This window comes from Haematobia irritans, chromosome 2, assembly GCF_050003625.1.
Source record: "Haematobia irritans isolate KBUSLIRL chromosome 2, ASM5000362v1, whole genome shotgun sequence".
Lineage (NCBI taxonomy): Eukaryota > Metazoa > Arthropoda > Insecta > Diptera > Muscidae > Haematobia > Haematobia irritans.
In genome coordinates, this window is record NC_134398.1 from 121,474,578 (window position 1) to 121,497,543 (window position 22,966).

Below are 22,966 nucleotides of genomic sequence, written 5' to 3' on the forward strand. Positions count from 1 at the left end.
TCGATTATTCCTTCGGACTTAACTTATAATGCGCACAATATATGGGATATGTTCGACACGAGCACTGTCGTCGGGAATAACTGATAGTCTGTAAAGCGCATCGGTAAGATTTGTTTTTTTATGTGTGTGCGATAAATCTTCAAGTGAGATTAGTCCATAAAACCAACAAGGTTGCAAAAAATAGGCATAAGAAAATCGTAGTAGTGTTTATTAGGTAGTAGATGAATTGGATCCACTATTTATATTTTTTTGTGCAGACGGGAGCAATTTTGTGGACGAGAAAAATTAAATAGAATAGTTAAAAGTTATTAATACAACAATTAGAACTGCAAAACAAATGCAATGTCGTGGGCTTAAAGTGCTTCTGTAAAGGAAAATAAAATAAGAGACTCAGAGAAGGGCAAAAGACACAAGTAGAAGTAGTGATTCAATTCTTTGGGGAACAGAAAAAAAACGAGACAGCAAAAGAAAAAAATAGAAAATAATGTCTTTTGTACGTGGTGCAACGGGCTCGGGAACTGCCTCCTCTGGCAATGCGGAATCGGTTCAAAAATTCGTTGAAGCTTTGCGAGCAGACTTCAAAACTTTGTCATTGGAAACTAAAAAGAAATATCCACAAATTAAAGAGGTAATAGAGTACCCCCTTTTGGCTAAATCTCCATTATATTTATGTATGTTGTGTGGGGTGTGGGGGAAACAATAAGACATCCCATAGATGTTGTTGGTGTGTGTTCTGTTCAGTTTTATTTGTTTTTATATGAGACAAGCTGACAGTCAAGTCTTTTTGTGATTGATCAAATAATGAAGAGGTTATCCTCTGGAGTCATAAGTGATTCTTCCATATATATTTACTCCACATACTTGATAAAAATGATAAGCTGAATTAGCGACCGGAGACGTAGATAAGTAACCAATTTTGTAGTTAAGTACAATTGGAAGACTTCTATTGAGAAAACAATTTGAGTGTGTATATTAAGAATTCATGTCCAAACATTCCAATAGAGATAAATGAATTATCAAAAATCAGCTGTTAATAGCATATTATTTTTCTACAAAGATAAACCATACACAGTATTCTCGTTGATAAGAAACAGAAAACGAATCACCACCTCTAAAAGTGTACAGTGTCAAAAATTCAAATTTGGAGAACTGTAGGTGTAGTTCTTCCTCCACGAAAAATTACCAATTTTAAAATATCATCTTATGTTGATATAGTCTTAGAATTCATATGAAATATCGGTTAACACGCTATGACTACGAATTGCTCCATGTTTTTTTTTTAATTAGTACGGCATCTGATGTTATTGTTGTAGCAACTTGGAGAAGTGAGATCATAATCCTCGAGTTTATACCACTATCATCACTTATGTTATCCGAATTTACATTAACAGCTACAATTGGATAGAAATGGAGGTTTTCTAAGTTTCGCTAATATTCTGAGGCAGCCCTGTATATTTAAATGATTTATTAACATTGATAAAGCTTTGTATCTCCCCTCTTTTCGTTTATGTCGCTTTATAGAAAAGAAGTTCCACAGGATGAAGCATTCAGGAGACATGAGAACACACAAATATTACTCTGAAATGATCTAATCGTTGTGTCCCACTGAGAAAAACTTTAGGCACCAGTCACACTGAGAATTTTCTCATGAGGGGATAGGGTCAACCTAATTGAAATACGGGGTCTTGGATTTTATTGCCCGTCGTAGTTGTTTTCGGGGCATCCGAACAAGCCTGATTAAAAACGTTCGTGGGAAACCCGTTAAATCACTGCTCTCCAATTTCCGATATTACTTTTATTGGCGGGAGGCACAGTAAAGCAGTGGTTAATGTACCCCACATGCGTGCAAAAAATTCTGGGTTTTGTATTGGACCCCAATAGTTTTTCCATGCTGATTACACGTCCCCTCTCACTGACGATTACATGTCGTATGGACTTGGTGGGAATTCCTGTATCGTTGTGAAGTTCAGATTTTTTACTGTGTGGTAGATTGGTAGAATTCTTGAAGTTTTGGTAGATTTTGCAAAATATTCCTTTCCAACCAATTTTCTATAGAAATAAAATGTTGACAAAATTTGCTTTAGAAATAAAATTTTGACAACATTTTCCATAGAAACAAAATTTTGACAAAATCTTCTATGGAAATAAAATTTTGACAAAATTTTCTATAGAAATAAAAATTTGACGAAATTTTCTATTAAAATAAAATTTTGACAAATTTTCCTATAGAATAAAAATTGGATACAATTTTCTATGGAAATAAAATTTGCACAAAATTTGCTATAGAAATAAAATTTTAACAAAATTTTCTATAGAAATAAAATTTTAACAAAATTTTCTATAGAAATAAAATTTTAACAAAATTCATATTTTATTCATATTTTAATTTTCGTGTTAGATCATACTATCAAAATCCTTTGTAAGTTCTCCTCTTTGTAGAAATAGTAACTTTCCCTTGATGGTGTAAGCCAAAATCCTTATAACATTTGAAATTCGACATATTTACAATTCAAGGGATATTTATGCACCCAAAATTGTCCCTAGTAGGAGAGATCCAAATATATAATAAATATTTGTTAGTTTTTTTACATAATTTTTGAATACGAAAATATCGAAACAGATTGATTCAATACTTTTGTGAGTCATAATTGAGTAGTTACTCGAGTATAAAGACTGATTGTTGACATTGGGAACTGTCATAAATATATTTACTTTTACATAGTTTTTAGCTACTATTCAGAATATTTGTTATATTTTTCTTTTATTTTTATTCTTAATTTTATTAAAAGAAGTATTCCTTTAGTATTCTTAACTTAGAAATGAGGGTTAGGTTAGGTTAGGTGGCTATCTTATTAAATCATACATTTCTAAGTTTTGTGTAAATGATTGTTTAATATAATTATTCAACATCTTTTTTTACACAACTTATGTATTATTGTATATGAAAATATAGAGAGTAGTCCATTGTAATTACTTTATTTTGGCCAAATAGGCTTAGAATTACATGCTTTGAATGAATAAATAAACTTCTAAAATAAAGTAATAAAACATTTCTTCCGAAGGAAACCCTCAAAATTAACCACTAAAATTTGATCAAAAATTATTATTATTGTATTACTATTTTTAAGAACAATACGATTTATTGGCCACGAAGGCTTACTGTATTGTTAAATAAAATGAAATGAAAAATTAAATGAAAAAAAAAACTTAAAAAAAAAGATTTTTTAAAAGGTTGAAAAAATCGAAATACGAATTTTAATATTATTGTTACTTACTTTAGCCTTTTATTCGTCTCCTCCGAATTTAGCAAAAGAAAATAGGATGAAATATTTTTTAGAGCCTTTATTAAATTATAGAAATTGTTTTCATTACATTTGTTAACATCCATTATGTTTATTTCAAATCGACTTGTTTATGGCCTTGATTGTTCGTATAAAGCCCGCAGATCATTTTTGGCTTTTATATTTTTTTATATCAGATCAAATTATGCACCTAAATTAAGTTGATCCAAATTCATTTTCTTAGCTACATTTAGAGTTGGTGCGGCTATATTTAAGACCCGTCAAGCTAGGAAGTGCAATTTTTTCTTACTAAAAACATAAATAAAAATACCTCATACTCATACACCAATTTGTGGTATCCTATTTTTGTATCGATTGCTGCTAATCGATGTACCTTCATACATAATTTTTATACATACATTATTCTTCTTTTATGTCTTTGTAGTCATGTGAAGAGGCCATTTCTAAGCTCTCAACCGCCGGCAGCAATCAACAACAGTCAGTCTACTATACAGTCAATCAAATTTTATATCCATTAGTACAAGGATGCGAAACGAAGGACTTGAAAATCATCAAAGTGAGTCATAATAGCAAATTATTTATGATGATGATACTGGTTTTTGATATTTATGTAATACCAAAAACAATCCAAATTCGTGCTTATCTAATCAACTAATATTTTTTGCTTGTATTTTCGTTTGCCCCAGTTTTGTTTGGGTATGATGCAGCGGCTTATCACCCAGCAAGTGGTCGATCAAAAAGGGGCTCGCTACATTACTGACGCTCTGTGGATGTTAATGGAACATAATATTGAGGAAGTCAAAGTTCTACAAACCATCACATTGTTATTGACTACAAACACAGTGGTGCATGGCGATACGCTGGCCAAATCATTGGTATTATGTTTTCGACTGCACTATACGAAGAATTCAACGATTGTAAACACAGCCGGTGCTACCATACGCCAATTGGTATCCTTGGTATTTGAGCGTGTTTATTTGGAAAAGGATTCCCTCACAAATTTGCAACAGAAAGATTCATCAGGAAATGTTGTAGAGATCGATGCCACCGATACAAGCATTGCCAGTGGCGGTGGTAGTAGCGGAGCCCCAAGCTTATCAAGTGGCCCCAGTGAAATGTCAACATTTGCTTCGGATGCATTCTTTTTGTTTCAGGTAAGTTTTTCGTTTAGCGCTTCTTATCTGCATTTTGCTCGAAAAAAAAATAGCTTATGATAAGACATTTGTGCTGTGGAAAGAACTATGTAAAGATGATTAAGTTTTTTTTATTCTTGGAAACGATAGAGGCCACATTTAGTTATTAGTGCCGGTGAAAATATCAACAAATGATACAATGTTGAAGTCGATATCGATCGTATACTTAACTCATTGTCTACAATGAGAGAAATACATAAGTGGAACATGTCTTTGAATTGAATTAATTTACGTCATATACCCCTTTATATATTGGAAATCTTGCCTGCATACCTACCCTCAAAAAAAGGTGAAATCATATGAAGAAAAATGTGGGTTTATTTTAGAATTTTTTTTATTAAATTATTACCAATATGAAATAGACACTTTTTTTGCCAAATTGAAGAAAAACTAATAAAAAATAATATATATTTTATTTTGTTTAACAAAACTTTATATTTTTAAGAAACAAATTTTTTATTTATTTATTTTTTTTTTTTATAAAAAATTCTTGTTTTTTCAAGCTCGAGGTCTTGCCAAAACATTTATTTATTATTCTAACAAAAAGATCAACCAAATAAAAAAACTAATAATTTGTACACACGTGTTGTCTCGTCCGTTTTTTCGTGTTGGAGAAGGTGCATCCCGGGGAGCCTTCTCCGCCTGCTTTTGGTCCGAGCCGGGATAGAGGAAAACCCCGGACCATGGTACTGTGCCGTCTGCCGAAATCGAATTCACCATCGCTCGGTTTCGGTGAGGTGTAACCGGTGCATGGAATGGGTGCACTTCCGGAACTGCTCCGGCCTAACATCGCTGCGGGAGTATAGTCAAACTGACTTCGTGGCAGGATGCTGTGCCAATGACAGCAGCAGTGGGTCATCTGATTATGTGACCCCACCGACTTCTCCCGCACAACAATATTCTCCGCCGCAGCATCTTACACCGAATATTGTTGTACCAGTTCCGGAGAGTGCATCATTTTTGCAATTTAATTGCAACGGGCTCCGTGGTAAGATTAGTGAGATCGTAGACTTTATGAATCGGAAAAGGATAAGGGTCGCGGCGATCCAGGAAACAAAGCTGAATCCCACCTGCAGCCTACGACATTGTGATGGGTACAATGTCCTACGGAAGGATCGCACAAGAAATGGAGGTGGTGGCCTGGCTTTCATATTACACCGTTCCGTGCAGTATAGACCTATCACGCTTGTGCTAGACACTAATGACCCGTACATGGAATGTATGGGGGTAGCAGTTAAGTGTGGGGCTGCCGAGATAGAGCTATACAATGTGTACATACCGCCGGTTGGTAGCTGTGCTCCTGGTTATAGCCCAAACATTGAGTGGTTGTTGAGCGGGCATAACCGATTGGTTCTAGGAGATTTTAATGCCCACCATGAACTTTGGCATTCTCTCCTGGGTAATGACCAGAGGGGCATAGCTTTGGCAGAGCAGATAGACGACTCCACATTTTGCACGGTGAACGAAGAGGCCCCCACGAGAATTATGGGTGACTGCAGCAGTTCGCCAGATTTATCGTTAGCATCGCCTGGTCTGATAAATGACGTCTCCTGGCAACCCGTCATTTCATTGGGTTCGGACCACCTCCCCATAATTCTCACCATCAACCGACCCTCCGATTTCATAACCTCTGAACGCCGGACGTTTATTAATCAAAAGAAAGCCAACTGGGAAGGCTTCAGAGAATACACCGATCGCCGCTTCAGTGAGCTCCCGTCCCCCTCACATGTTCATGTTGCCCAGAGGGAGTTCCGGGACATCATCAACGCAGCAGCCGCTCGCTTCATACCCGCTGGTCGAATTGCCCAGGTGAGGCCCAACTTCCCAGCCGAAGCGGCGGGACTCGCAGACGAGCGTGATGAACGCCGTCGTGCTAACCCTGCTGATCCTAGAATCAGAGAACTAAATCTAGAGATTAGTAAGATAGTCGACGAGCACAAGCGGAACACTTGGTTAGAGCACCTGAAGCAATGTAACTTAGGAACAGGAACTGGTAAATTGTGGTCAACAGTTAGAGCCCTCTCGAACCCCTCCACAAGGGATGATGGGATTTCAGTCACATTTGGCGACGTGACTGTGACTGATCCGAAGAGGTGCGCCAAATACTTCAACCGACAGTTTGTCGAGCATCCCGAGAGTGATAGAGCGAAAAGGAGAGCCACCCGTCGTGTACGTGGTCTCCGAGCCGATGACACACCACAATTTACTGCAGCCGAAGTTACCAATGTCATCAACAGCGCGAAACCATCTAAGGCGCTGGGCCCTGACGGAATTTCAATGCTAATGCTGAAGCATCTGGGAATACTGGGAGTTGAGTACCTGACCAGACTCCTCAATTTGTCTTTGGAATCACACATTATACCCGATGTCTGGAAAATGGGAAGGGTGATTCCACTACTGAAACCGGGCAAAGATTCGAGCAAAGGTGAATCGTACAGACCGATATCCCTTCTCTCGCCAGTAGCCAAGACACTTGAGGCATTACTCCTCCCCAGCCTTGTGGAGAATTTTCCAGCTGCCCACCATCAACATGGATTCCGTAAGGTACATAGTACGACAACAGCCTTACATGCCATTTCGACACATATTAATAAGGGACTTAACCAGCCCAGGCCGTGTCACAGGACGGTCCTCGTGGCGCTTGACCTATCGAAAGCATTCGATACGGTCAACCATGCCACATTATTTGAGGACATCGAGAATACGTCCCTACCGGCAGGAGCGAAGCGTTGGGTGCTGAATTATATGTGTGGACGCCAGTCGTACGTGGAATTCAGGGACAGAAAGTCAAGACCGCGTAGAGTTAAACAGGGAGTTCCCCAAGGTGGGGTGATATCTCCGGCACTGTTTAACCTCTACATGTCCTCGATTCCACCCCCTCCTGACGGCGTCGAGATTGTATCATATGCGGATGACTGTACAATCTTGGCATCTGGGCCCAATGTTGATGACATTTGCGATCGGTTGAACGTCTACATAGCTAATCTTACCAGTTATTTCACTGCGAGAAACTTGAGGATATCCCCCACCAAATCCTCAGCCACACTATTTACTACATGGACGGCAGAAGTGCGCAGGCAGTTGAATATCAGAGTCGATGGAGTAATAATTCCGACCACAAATTACCCCAAGATTCTTGGGGTCACATTCGACAGCCTTTTTAGGTCATCTGCCCATGCCACTGCAATATGTAATAAGCTCCGTGGTAGAAACAAGGTCCTCAAGTCACTAGCCGGCAGTACTTGGGGTGCGGACAAAGAAACCTTGCTAACTACTTATAAGGCAATTGGCCGGTCAGTGGTAAACTATGCAGCGCCAGTGTGGACACCGCAGACCAGTGATACGCAGTGGAATAACATACAAACCTGCCAGAACGCTGCCCTTAGAACTGCGACTGGGTGTCTCCGCAGCACACCCCTGGATCACCTTTATGTGGAGACAAAGATCATCCCTGTGCGAAGACACAACTACATGCTGTCAAAGCAGTATCTCCTGGGTTGTTATCGCAGTAATCATCCAAACCACCATCTTATGGATACACAACCACCACCCAGGAACGTAAGGGTTGATATACATAATCTAGAGCGCGAGATCCAGCGCTATAAAAGAGAGCCTCTAGATCAAGCAGCGTACCAGGCAGGTTTGAACAGGATTCATGAGGATACTGTAGCTGAAGCGGTGAGAAGCTACAAGGTTAATCCTGTTCTTGGAGTCCGACCACCGCCCATAGCATCGGAGGAAAGAGACCTCCCACGGCAGACTAGGGTAATTTTGGCCCAATTAAGATCAGGCAAGTGCAGCCGCCTCAATTCCTACTTATCGGTGATTGATAGCAGCGTAGCTGACGTTTGTCCAATTTGCAACCAAGGGCCACACGACACGCGTCATCTTTTCTCTTGCCCAGCCAAACCAACCCGACTTACCACCAGATCACTCTGGACACACCCCATCTTAGTCGCAGAGTTCCTTGATCTGCCAACAAGCTGATGTACCAAGCGTATAACATGAAATGGATGAGATCACAATAAACTGTTACAACAACAACAACAACAACAACAACAACAACAACTAATAATTTGTTTTTTTATTTGTTTATTCGAGTTAAAAATGGTTCAATACGAAGTTAAAGACAGTAACAATTTGAGTAATATTTACTTGTTTTAGAAACATGAACAAAATTTATGTAAAATTCCCTGATTAAAAATATATACTATTTTTTATAAAACGTTTTTCCATTTTTAGTTCACGTCATTAAAGTAAACAAAAATTATTTACAATAAGGATAATTTTGTTACATTTCGCAAAACTTAACTAAAGTTAATTAATTTGCATGAACTAAAATGAAGTTTATTCCGCTATAGAAAGACTCGTTGGCTTGTCCAAAAACTAAGCCGCGTGCGGTATAGAGACTAGGTTTATTGAAAAAAAAAAAACTTGAGCTCAGCTTTCATAATCACAAAAGTCTTCATTAGAAAAGCAAATTTAAAAATAAAGTTTTCAACAAATAGCTTGCCAAAACTAAGCCGCTTGCGGAAATTTGATAATCAATGTTTTGAAATTCGAGACATCGATCTTTTGATTCTTATTACAATCCCTAGGACAATGCTGCTTTACCGGTTTCAAGAAAACCAAGAAAAAAAAATAATATAAATATTTGATGAATAATAAATTTCTTTTACAGGATCTTGTACACTTAGTCAATGCTGATCCACCATTCTGGCTTGTTGGTATGAATGAAATGACTCGAACATTTGGACTCGAACTCTTGGAAGCAGTCTTGACAAATTTCAGTGCAGTATTCCATGAAAATCGTGATTTTCGTCTACTGCTCAAAGAAAGAGTATGTGCACTGGTCATCAAACTATTCTCTCCGAATGTTAAACATCGAACATTGCCAACACAAAATTCGAATGGAAATACCACAACACCCAGTGATAAACCATATTTCCCCATTAGTATGCGCTTACTGCGTCTAGTGGCAATACTCATACAGAAATACCATACCATCTTGGTTACCGAGTGTGAGATATTCCTTTCGCTAATAATAAAATTCCTTGATCCTGATAAGCCACATTGGCAACGGGCTCTGGCACTGGAAGTCATTCATAAGTTGGCAACAAAACCATCGTTAATTGCATTCTTTTGTAAGTCTTACGATTGTAAAAATCATGCTACAAATATTGTGCAAGATATGATCACGGCTTTGGGTACTTATGTGAGATATTCCTTGATTAATTCAGCAGCTTGTAAGTATATGAAGGTAAACCATATGTATTAAATTCAAAGCTTCTTTTCCCACAATATTTTCCAGTATTGAATGGCCAGCAGAATGGTGCAACACAGCTGAATACATTGAGTGCTCACAATTCGAATAATCAATGTGGCTTTGTATTTCGTGGAGCTTATATGCCATTGGTAGCCACTTTCCCACCAGGAATATCTAAGGCTGTATAGTAAGTGATATGGATAAATTGGCTTCATTTTAAGGAAACGTTATATTTTGATTACAGCTTAGAAATGTTGGATAAATTGGAAGCTCCACATATACCAGATAGTTATGGAATTTCAGTAGCATATGCGGTACTCTTGGACATTACACGCTCTATCGGAGGTGTTATTCAGCGAACACCAGAAATGGTAGGATAATCGAAAAACACACTGAAAAGATCTTTCAATTTTATCAACAATTTCAGCATCCCTCACACAATACCGTTGTCATAACCGAAGAAGAACACAAACCTTTGTGTTTGCAACTGATAAATTCCAGCTGGTCTGGATTGTTATCAGCCTTTGTACCTCTGGTAGATGCATCCATCGACGAGGCTACAACCGACAATATTTTGAAAGCTATGCAAAACTATGCTGCACTCTGTGGTATTATGGATCTATTGAATCCTCGTGATGCTTTCATCATGGCCATTTGCCGTGCTTCTTTCCCGCCCCATTATGCCATGTCAATTTTTGCCAATAATCCTCATATGGATGTAGATCTCAGATGTCACACTCGTTCGAATAGTCAAGATCTCAATAATCAATTTATAAGCTCTTGCAATGACTCGGGAGACTTTCGACAACAGATTGTTGCTGTGGGTACTCCTTTGCCAAGTGCTTCATTGCCACATAGTGTAATGCAAGCTCCAGTCATGTTGACCACCAAGAATTTGCAATGTATGCGAGCCATTCTCTTTTTGGCTCATAGCAATGGTAGTATATTGGGTACATCGTGGCACATCGTGCTGCAAACTCTACAGCATTTGGTGTGGATTTTGGGACTGAAACCTTCTACTGGAGGAAGCTTACAGGCCTTCCCCAAACCAGCCGTAGAGGCTAATGTTGGAATACAGACCGCTGTTATGGCCGACCTGCCGGTATTGTCGCAAATGTTAAGTCAACTCTTTGAGTCCAGCCAGTATTTGGATGATGTTGCTTTACACCATCTCATTGATGCTCTGTGTAAATTGTCTCATGAGGCTATGGAATTGGCCTATGCTAATAGGGTGAGCAGTTTTTAAATGGAAATTGAGAAATATGGCTTATGATGTGGGATTATGTGTTTGTACGTTTTAGGAACCTTCTTTATTTGCGGTGGCAAAATTATTGGAAACAGGTTTGGTAAATATGCCACGCATAGAGGTTTTATGGAGACCTTTAACGAATCATCTATTGGAAGTATGTCAACACCGTCACATACGCATGCGAGAATGGGGTGTAGAAGCCATAACTTATCTGGTGAAATCGGCTTTGCAATATAAACATAGTCAGCCACTCAAGGAAAACATGGTAGGTTTTGATGCCCTCCCCAGTTTTAATTTGCAAACATAATGCCGTCATTTTTTCCATAGAACCTACAAACTATGCTGCTAAATCCCTTGTCGGAGCTTTCCACAGTACCCCATGCTGATGTGCGACAACGGCAACTCGATTGTGTTTTACAAATTTTGAATGGAGCTGGTGAGATTTTATCATTCGGTTGGCCAGCCATTATAGAAATCATAGGGGCTGTGAATGAACATCATGGAGAACCATTGATACGCACCGCCTTTCAATGTTTACAATTGGTTATAACAGATTTTCTAACAGTAATGCCTTGGCGTTGCCTGCCCCTGTGCATTTCTACAGCATCGAAATTTGGATCTCAAACCCAGGAATTAAATATATCACTGACGGCCATAGGATTAATGGTAAGTTGTTGAAGATAACATTTTTGTCGAGGAAAAATTTGTATAAAAATTATTTCGAAATTCTTTCAGTGGAATATTTCGGATTTCTTTAATCAAAACCAAGATAAATTAATGTCAGCCCAAGTGGATGATTCTGCGATCTTACCCGATTTTCCGGGTACGGTAAAAATGCCCCAGTTTGATAAGCTATGGATGTGTTTGTATGCGAAATTAGGTGAGTTTTTATTGCAAATAAAAATAAAGGACAACCTTGAGAATCTGGGGGCTTTCCACATTTAGGTGAATTATGTATTGACTCTCGTCCTGCTGTTCGCAAGTCTGCTGGTCAAACGTTATTCTCCACCATTTCCGCCCATGGAAGCCTATTGAACCCTCCCACCTGGCAAGCTTTAGTATGGCAAGTTTTATTTCCATTGTTGGATAATGTACGCGCCTTGTCCAGTTCGGCAAGTAATGAGAAAGTCGATGCCAGTGGCAATATTTTAATACATCATTCGAGGAATACCGCCCAAAAACAATGGGCTGAGACACAAGTTCTGACACTTTCGGGCGTGTGTAGAGTAAGTTTTGTTTTATTATTTTCTGCGTACACCATCTCACATAAACAAAAACATTTGTTTAGGTATTTAATACAAAACGTGATCTAATACAAATGTTGGGAGATTTCGATCGTGCTTGGTCATTGATATTGGAATTTATACAAAATGCTGCTCTAAGTAAAAACGGTGAAGTATCATTGGCCGCCTTGAAATCGTTGCAAGAGATTATGTATCATAACTCCGAATCAAAGCCAATAATTCCTAAAATGGAATCGAACACAACACCACACAGCAACGACAAGACCAAGCTTAAAGAAGAAGAAATATGGAATGTGAGTATGATGAACAAATGCTGAGCATGATTTTAATCTTATTTATTTTTCAGATTGCCTGGAAAATTTGGTTGAACATTGGTATTGAAAGCACAAAAATAACAACAAAGTCTCAAGAAACAACACAAGATGAATTTTATATACCGAGTCAAGCTTATTTGACAGCTTTAATACAAATCTTTCCTGCAATATTTCAGCATATTCAAATGAGGTATGTTTGCTAATTTTTTTTTAATCTTATTACAGAATAATGTAATCAGAAAAAAAACAGTTTGGAGCCGTTGTAGTGATAGACCAGTTGTTCATATTCATTTTAAAATTATCATTGCGGGAGCCCTTCTTCCTTTCTCTTAAAAAAATGTTTTCAACAAAGCAATCCCTCAAATTCGTCAAGCAAGGCACTTCCACTGTGCTACCGAAGACCTCACCAAAATATTCCCAATTAAAAAGTTGATTGAAGCTGACAACTTTACTAATTAAAAAATTAATTGATACAATTAATTTTTGAATCAAACTACAGGCATTAAATCAATTAAGTCAATGATTGAATATTAAAATTAATTGATACAATTAATGAGGTCACTTAAAAAATGGATTTTGTTGTAATTTTTAATCATCAATCAATTATTTAATCAAACTAAAAACATTAAGGCTATGGTCACACTAGGCAAATATTTGACCAAAATGAGTGTCAAACATTTTTCCAGAACCATTTTCCAAATATCTAGATACGGTTTATTGAAGCTCAAAATGTTTGCTGGTATGGCTGTGGCGACGGATTCTTTTTCGAATTCTGTCAAATATTTGCCCAGTGTGACCAAAGCATAAGTCAGTTATGAAAGATATTGAAAATAGTTACTTTTTAATTTAAAAGAATTGAATTTTGCGATCAACATCAATTAATTTTTTAATTTAATCATATAATAAATTAATTGAAATTTGTTATGTTTGATGCTCAATTAAAACTATGATTGACACTATCATTTTCGTGATTGAAGACATTTCTCATTTTTCTATATATCCCGGTGCTACGTTCGCCTCAATAAAAAGGACTTGGTTCTCATAGCCTAATTGTAGAAACATTTTAATGGTCTAAAATACTCAGAAATTTTCCCAACAATCCGACTTTCGCTTTGCTCAGGATTGAACCTGGGTTTTTTCGGCACCATAACAGAACGCCTTAGCACACTCATCCACATACGCCATTGTGGCTTCGAAACGTTATTTCAAATTTTTGTGATATGATCGTAACAACTAAAACTGGTCCAAAATAACTTCATTGAAAGTGGAAAAACTTGATGGGGTTCCGCGATTCTCTTTAAAAAACTTTTTTTTTGAAATAATTTTCCATTCTTTTTGCTGGGTTATAATAGCTCTTAGATTACATCTTTTGTTTGCTTTAGCCAAACTAAAATGTGATTTAGGGAATTTGAGGTTGAAATCGTGATTGGAGACTTTTTGCCATTTCAGCTGATCTTCTGCTGTGTCTAATGATGAATTTCTTTGAGTGGATTATAGTGCTAGTACACTAATTGTAGATTCAACCCGTCCGATGGCTTTTGGATACAGCAAAGCTTAGCAAATAAGTAAATTGCATTAATGCTCTATTATACATATTTAGCGTGGAATTATTTCAATAGCATAAGCCATGGTGAAAGTTGAATAATCACTTGAAAAACTTGTGAATTTTGAAAAACTGATGAGGAATGTGGAAATTCCGTCCGTCCATACTATCATCTTGTAGTCTAAAGGGCTTGGGCCAAATAAATTTGACAAACATACTCTTCATCTGTTGGTTAAGCTTCTCTTGTATTTAGTCGTCGCGTAGTTTTAAGCTAAAATTGAAACAACAATAAAAAGACGTGGAATTCAGAACACAGGATTTTCACATTCGTCGATTTTCCGTAAATAGTGGAAATGAAATTGTAGTGGATATCCGAACATGGATGATAGTTCAATGTCTTTGAAGGTCATGTGCCACCGTTGAAAACTCTGAAATTTAATTTTTGATCCTCTATGTTGTCTTCTCCGCCTTTAATGTAATCGGATACCATAAGAACCTTTTTTTTGCATTATCGCTTCTGTTGCTACGATTTTAATTAAGTGTTATAGTTAATTAATAGGGATTGGAGCTTTCGTTGGTATGAAGAAAAAATTATATCTCACCTATATTTAGTATTTTCTAAATATAGAATGCAACAGGATTTATGATAAGCTCCATTCCAACCCTGGATTTTCTAGACATTGAAGTGAATAATAATTTGTCGAGAAAAAACATTCGATTTTATCTGTTTGTCCGAAACTCACCTAACTGAGAATATCGAAGATAATGAAGTGGAGTTAAATAATTATTGTATTTTAAGATGCAATAGCATATCGAGACACACTGGTGGTGTTTGCTTCTACGTAAGCAACAAATGGCAATATGAAGTACTGGAGTGTTTAGTAACAGACAGTTGGATATGGTGGTTGAAAATAAAATTGAAATATATGAATGAAGTATATATATTAGTGGGTGTGTACAGATCACCACAGAGGCAAAATTCGCCTGAAGCAGAATTTATTGATTTTTTTGAATCGCAGATGGAAAATTTTGATGCTGGAGAGAAAGTGCTGATTGTAGGCGATTTTAATATTAACTGGCTTGAAGATAATAATATGCACAAAATTAAACTGGAGTCAATTATAAAAGACAATTATTTCAAGCAATCAGTTATTGAACCTACAAGAATAACGAAAACCTCCTCAACATTAATTGATTATGCAGTGTCAAATATTAATGATATATCTGTTAAAAGCAATCATCAAATGAAAATAAGTGATCATGAATCTTTAGAAATTAAGATTCCATTAGATAGTGCAATTGATGAATCAAACTCAAAAATGATAGCATTCTTAAAGTATGATCAACATTTGTTTCGTAATAATCTCTTGTATACAGACATAAATAACATTTCTCCGGATCAAAATTGCCAAGAATTAAGCACCTTACTCCTCGAAAATTTAATAGAGGCTACTAAACCAATGATAAGAAAAAAGATGTTAGGTAGAAGAAAAACAGCTCCATGGTTTAATTGCAATATACAAGCAATGAAAAACACAAAAATAAATTTGTATCAAAGAGCTATATGGTTAAATAACGTCTTACAAGAGTATAGACGATACAGAAATTTATATAAGGCTAATATTCAAAAAGCAAAAAGTGATTATATTAACAATAAAATAGCACATTGTTCTGATCAAAAAAGCATGTGGAGAGCAATAAAAGAACTGATACTTAAAAAAGAGATATCAACAATTAAGGAAATTTACTTCGATGGAAAATATTTCAATCATGAACAAGAAATCGCAGATGTCCTCAATACGTTTTTCATAAATAGTATAAATCAAATAGTATCGAGCGTGCCAGATGTAGCATACCAAAATTTGATTCAGACGATCCCATCTACAAAATTTAAATTTGATATACCTGACATTATGTCATTGAAGAATGTATTGAAAACAATGAATAATAAAAAAGATCATAATTTTCTATCAGTAAAAATTATATTAGATAATTATGATATTATTGGAAATCATTTACATAGAGTAATAGAATCATCATTGCAAGAAGGAATATTTCCAGAATGTTTGAAGGAATCGATCATTGTGCCAATTCAAAAAGTTAAAAATTCCAAAGATCCACAAGAAATTCGACCCGTGAACACACTACCAACAATAAGTAAAATCATTGAGAAAATTGTACATCAGCAATTGAATAAATACTTTGAAAGTAACAATTTGTTAAATGAAACGCAAGCAGGATTTAGAGAAAAACATAGCTGTGAATCCCTATTAAATATGGTGATTGCTCAGTGGAAAACGGAAGTCGGAAAGAAAAGTTGTGTAGTGGCGGTTTTTCTAGATTTGAAACGAGCCTTTGAAACAGTAGACAAGGAAATATTATTAAAAAAGCTTAACAAATACGGCGTAGAAGGAAAGGAGCTTAACTGGTTTCGAAGTTATCTAGAAAATAGAAAACAAAAAACTAAATGTGGCAATTTTACATCAAAGCCATCCATGGTTTCTACGGGTGTGCCGCAAGGGGCTGTATTGGGTACATTGCTTTTTCTAATATATATAAATGATTTGCAAAAAACATTGAATGAGGCAAAGATATGTATGTTTGCGGACGATGCACTGATATATATAACAGGAGAAAATTCAAACATTATAATCACTAAACTAAATGAAGAATTAGCAAATGTGGCGAAATACCTAAAAATGAATAAAATGAAACTGAATACAAATAAGACTAAGGCGATGATTATAAATGGACAAGCAACGGAAGATATTATTATTGAAAATGCTATTATAGAGAAAGTAGATAATATAAAATATCTAGGAATTATCGTCGATAAATATCTGAAATTTGATCAGCATTTCGACTATGTATGTACGAAAATAGCAAAAAAGGTTGCTTTCTTAGGAAGAATAAGAAAAAATATTTCAAAGAAAACTGCAATTCGTATTTACAATACAATAATAAAGCCTCATTTTGAATACTGTTCAACGGTACTATTCTTAGGTAGCAATGCAATGAGAGAGAGACTACAGAAACAACAAAACCGGGCCATGAGATGCATTTTAAGGTGTAGTAGATTGGAACACGTTTCGATCATGCTGGAAAACTTACAGTGGATGTCTGTTAATCAGATGCTGTCAATGAAAGTATTAATTTTCATATTTAAAGCCAAGAATGGAATGTTACCAAAATATGTTCAAAATAATTTGACCTATGTTTCTGATGTACAACCTTACAATTTACGTAATTTACATGATTTTAGACTGCAATTACATAAATCTAACTTTTGTCAAAATGTAGTATTTTATAATGGCCTTAAAATTTTTAATCAATTACCATTACAACTAAAAGTTGAAAGAAATTTTAAAGAATTTAAGCGTAAAGTCATTGAATATGTTAAACAAAACTTTTAATTTATAAAATCCGAACTAAATTATAATTTGGTATTATCTAATAGCTTTAAATGGCTAAATAAATAAATAAATAAAAATAAATAAATAAATAAATAACGTGAAACGAATAATTGAAGTGTTCATTATGGATGGACCAATATATGCATTCATTTTACTCACTCAGTACTGGAAATGTTGCCATAAACTTTTTCTTATTTTGATTAAAGAATGACTTAAATTGGTCCATTTATTTAATGTAAAAGTATAAACAAAAATTTTACTATAGCTTACATTTGTCCCTTTTTAGGTTCAAACCAGCTGACTTTGAAAAATTCTGTACAGTTTTGACCAATGCTGTTTGCATTCCCGTACAAACTGAAGCTGTTCCTTACATAATGTCCTCAGTATCCGATTCCTTACTAACCCCATTACACGATAGTATTCTCGAATGTATGGATTTAATACAAAAGGTAAGCAGATAATTTTTAACACCTTTTATTATTTTTATATTATTGAACTAAAAATGTTTCAATTCCATTAGGAGGCTACCAAAGAAAATTCCACATTAAGTCATATGATTCCTGCTATATTCCGTCAACTGTTAGTGTTTAGCAAATTTGCATGTACTCCACCAGCTCTACAAGTTAGCGAACAACATAACAAGTATTCGAAATCAGCTAATCATTATGGTGGCAATAGCAGTTCGGTGGAAGTTTTAAGTATGAACTATATACCATTTGGGGAAAAATCCATCAGCATATGTGTTAAACTTTACCAATGTACGGCAACTGAAGAATCTGTTATGCAAGAACATATTCTACATGAAATTATTAAGGTGAATTTGAATAGGAATTGCATCGACATGTGAAAATATTTCATTGGTGTTTTTCTAATTGTAGGCTTTACGGACACCTTTGGCTATGAAATATAAATGCTTGGCATCCAGCACTTGGAAATTGGCTATTTCGAGTCTTATTACGGTTTTACATACAGGTCTAAAAGTGGCAAGAGCAAAATCAAATTATTTTACAGGCATGTGGGATGATTTAGCAGACACTTTGGACAAATTTCTATTTCCTCAAAGGTAATTATCTTTATTCAATTGACTCCTGTACAGATATTAGGGCCTCGAATGATTTGCTTGGTTTTTTATCTTGCTTTCCCTACAGTGTCTGTACCATAGAAGATCGCGGCCTTGAAGAAATCGTTTTAGATGAAACCATCGACTGTCAAGTTATTGAATTATTACGTGATGAAGTTTTGCCTTATGCCCATGAAATGCCTCATCAATTTATAATGCAGATTGTTGTTTTACTCAACAAAGGCTCCATACATTCCGCTTCAGATTCAAATATTTGCTATGAATCTGATTGGAAACTGCGTGAAATTTTTGCCAAAACATGTTTTGAAACATTATTGCAATTTTCTTTACTGGATGATAATTGTAATAACAATCGGTCTTCGGTCTCACCCTCGTTGTCAACGAACGCGGCAAGTCCTTCGTCGTCGACTTCATCATCAGCTGCCGCGAATGCTTTAAATGCAAATATAGCAAATGCTGTTGGCTCAGGTAGTGGAGGAAAAGATTTTGCTGGACGATTAGCAGTTACAGCTCTACTACATCGTTTCCAAGAGGTATTGAAGAGGTTTAATGATGATGAACGACAAAGTGGGAAGTGTCCATTACCACGGTAAGTATTTTCTGTAATATCTACATATGTTAATTGATTGTTAAAGCGAATCAATGCGAAATGTCTGAAAGAAACAAAGTGCATCTCTGTTCGTAGAATTTATTTGATTGAATATTGTTATATGGGCGAACACCTCCGAAAGTGTACTAGCTGCGTATAAGTTTTACACGTCTCATTTTATGAGGTTTTCACTATCTCGGCTGGAAATACAAACAAGCATACATAATAATCCCATATGTATTAGAGGTGTGCACGTGACACGAACATTTTCGTGACTCAAGCTAATGGCAACAGCATGGGTGTGCAAGAGCGGTATATAACTAAATAATCACGTTTACGGATTGAATTCGCTTGTCATTTTAGTAACACCTATGTGGTTATAAGTTTAATACCGCTCGCGATTTTAATTATGCTTAAATTTTCAGACAGGTAAATTTCTCAGACAATTCTAGGATTGACCATCGGTGAATGTTGGCAGACCGTGAGGGGATAGGATAATCCACCGCAGAAAAACTTTTTAATATTCGGTCGAAACTGGAATTGAACTAGAGTGATCAAAAACCGGGATTTTGGAAATTCGGTTTCATCGGTTTTAAAAAACCAAGCTTTTTTTTTTGAAAATAATCGGCATAAGCGGTTTTATACTGGTTATTGTAAAAACACGTAATTTTGAAAGGAAAATTTAATTTTATTGTTAGAAAAAATAAACAGAAAAAATAATTGGATAATTTATTAAAAGTTGGTCACAAAACATTCTCCGTTGTGAATGTTCGTAAGCGAGAGTAAAATATTACTCACGTGCAAGTCTCTAATATGTACCTCTTCTAATATTCCAAATGGATGAAAAATAACACTATAACATTGAAATGAAACCCTATGGACTGTTTTCATCCGTTTCACACAATCACCGATTTATGTCTCTTATAAGGCATTCCCATTGTTTTGGATGAGTAGAGAATCGTACAATGCAAAGGCTAGAAAACACGGTTGCCACTCGATCCAAAAATAATATACCAAAATTTGTAGAAAAATTTACCAAAAAACTACCAAACAAAAAATCTTATTTTGCAATATTGTATTTTATATAGAACATTTATTTCTATAGAAAATCTTGTCCAAATGTTATTTCTATAGAAAATTTTGTAAAAATTTTATTTTTATATAAAATTTCGTCCAAATTTTATTTCTATAGAAAATTCTGTCAAAATTTTATTTCTATAACAAATTTTGTCAAAAATTTATTTCTATAGAAGATTTTGTCAAAATTTTATTTCTATAGAAGATTTTGTGAAAATTTTATTTCTATAGAAAATTTTGTCAAAATTTTATTTCTATAGAAAATTTTATGAAAATTTTATTTCTATAGAAAATTTTGTCAAAATTTTATTTCTTAGAGAATTTTGTCTATAGACAATTTTTTCAAAATTATATTTCCGTAGACAATTTTTTCAAAATTATTTCAATAAAAAAAAAAAATTGTGAAGTACCCTTTAGTTGAAGAGAAATATTTTATTAGTTGAAGAGAAATATTTTGGTTTCACTGTAATGTGGAACGCCGTTCGGACTCGACTATAAAAAAAGGTCCCTTGTCATTGAGCTTAACATGGAATCGGGCAGCTCTCAGTGATAAGAGAGAAGTTCACCAATGTGGTATCACAATGGACTGAATAGTCTAAGTGAGCCTGATACATCGGGCTGCCACCTAACCTAACCTAACGTTATTTCTATCTTTTATATCCTCATTATTTGCGATATTTATAAGTCTTATTTTCATTTTTTCAGATTTCGGCTATCGGAAATTTCGTTTGTTCTTAAGGCTATTGCCACATTGGTTATTTCGATGAAGAAGGCACCTGCATCCAAAGGTAATGTATTAAAAAATTAAAAAGAATTAAGTGATATGAAGTGTGTCTGTTACACAATACAATGGGTAACAGACACACTATAATTTAATGTCTATTGAAAAAATTGGCAGCTGTTTTCTTGTTCAGAAACAGTAGATTCCTTAATTTAAAAATTAGAATTCCAAAAGCAGTCTGCAAATTCTGAGCATACTGACGCGGTCATTATGTTAAAATGAAGAAACATTGCAGCAATCGGGCAAAATCTCCTACATTTTGAACTAAACACCGATTTTAAAATTAAGCTTACACAGATCACAAAAATTTTGCTAGTGTAGGAATACTACAGCAATAAAATTAAAGTTTGCATCCTTTATAATAAAATTCCAATTTTAAATATTTTCAGTTAATAAACCAGCATGGGACCAATTGATCGGTCTCTATCCATATTTGGTGGATTGTACGACAACGACTTCGCCAGAAGTTTCACGTTCTTTAAGAGAGGCATTATTACAATACACCGATCTGTTGCATGCGCCAAAATGTTTTAGTGGTAGCCCTTCTGACAATACAACTATCACCATCAATCCGAATACAGTGTCATCTAATCAACAAACAAATGGACAAGATTGAATCTGAATAATTCTAAGAGGCATTATTCATTTGGGATTGGCAATTTCCATTTGGAAATGTGTCAACGATAACAACAACAAATCACGTGCGTACTTGCATGCATACATACTAACATACATAAAATAAATAGAAAGAGACTCGTTATATTTATTCACATAGACAGACATAGAGAAATAATCAAATTTAAGTTTTAAACAATAATTTTTATTCCAAACGAAATACTAACATTATACTAAATAAGTACCATATTATATAAAATATATAACTTATATACATCCACAATAAAAAATACATAATACCATTGAAAATGATAACTACAAATATATTATGTACATTTTAAATTATTTACAAGTATTCCGAAATATTATACACAATCAATATTATAATTGCATTCGATAACCAAGCCCATTTTGTGGGCAATAAACAATTTTGCTAGTTCAGTTCTGCCAATCGAATAAAAATGTAAATGTTTTTCTCATTTATATTACGTCATTCCTTCCGATGGTGGATTACGTTTTGTAACCAGATTGTGGATTTTTTATGCCCTTACATGGCTTAGTAATCTCAATTTAGGATTATAAAGAGAATTTTTGTTTTTAAATTTCAAATGTATATTTGGTATCACTTTATTGTTAAATATTTAATTATCATGGAGATAATAAAATTGTAGAATTCTAATAAAATAACCAAAAATGTATTGTATATTTTGGGAAGAACAATTTGATTTTATTTTGAAAGTGAGTGTTTATAAAGATATAATTGAATGTGTCCTTTGACAGTCGAGTTTGTTTTTTGATCCTGGGCAATGTTGCCTTTTTCAAATAGTCCAGATCCTTGCAAACCCATGCTCTTACAGGAAATCGGACAAAGGAATATAAAAAGACTTTTGGGTCCATACGATATAATATAGAATTCAATATATTCTCCACGACATCTCAATACGTTACACACAAAGAAAAAATACTTTCCTCCGAAATGAATTTTTAGACAGACGAAATTCCTCCTTTCTTTAGACCCGATTTTACGGCACGCCATTCAACGATTATCTCCACTCTTGTTTTATTTGCTTTTAAAGAAGATTTTTTTACTTTAAACGAAGACTTCGAAATTTTGATGTTATTCAATCTTTCTTTCATTCAATAGAAAATAATTATTCAAGCTTGAGATCGTTTTTTGTATGTAAAGGGTGATTCTTTTGAGGTTAGGATTTTCATGCATTAGTATTTGACAGATCACGTGGGATTTCAGACATGGTGTCAAAGAGAAAGATGCTCAGTATGCTTTGACATTTCATCACG

General features: G+C 35.1%; 1 protein-coding gene across 1 annotated transcript; it reads left to right on the top strand.

Moving 5' to 3' along the window:
- Window positions 1-238: 238 nt before the first annotated feature.
- On the top strand, window positions 239-22,361 carry mon2 (Mon2 homolog, regulator of endosome-to-Golgi trafficking). Its single transcript, XM_075296037.1, has 19 exons — window positions 239-628; window positions 3,727-3,858; window positions 3,989-4,456; window positions 9,177-9,741; window positions 9,807-9,948; window positions 10,006-10,132; window positions 10,189-10,992; window positions 11,063-11,275; window positions 11,338-11,676; window positions 11,746-11,890; window positions 11,956-12,236; window positions 12,299-12,547; window positions 12,601-12,758; window positions 17,811-17,973; window positions 18,045-18,338; window positions 18,403-18,587; window positions 18,673-19,194; window positions 20,977-21,059; window positions 21,442-22,361. Exons 1-19 carry the CDS (start codon window positions 485-487, stop codon window positions 21,666-21,668), a joined length of 5,241 nt encoding a protein of 1,746 aa, XP_075152152.1. The 5' UTR covers window positions 239-484; the 3' UTR covers window positions 21,669-22,361.
- The last annotated feature ends 605 nt before the right edge of the window (window positions 22,362-22,966 follow it).

Coding starts and splice junctions, on each gene's coding strand:
- mon2 (XM_075296037.1), top strand. CDS start 485: ATGTCTTTTGTACGTGGTGCAACGGGCTCGGGAACTGCCTCCTCTGGC. Junction 10,133..10,188: donor TTCAGCGAACACCAGAAATG/GTAGGATAATCG, acceptor CAACAATTTCAG/CATCCCTCACACAATACCGT. Junction 11,276..11,337: donor AGCCACTCAAGGAAAACATG/GTAGGTTTTGAT, acceptor TTTTTTCCATAG/AACCTACAAACTATGCTGCT.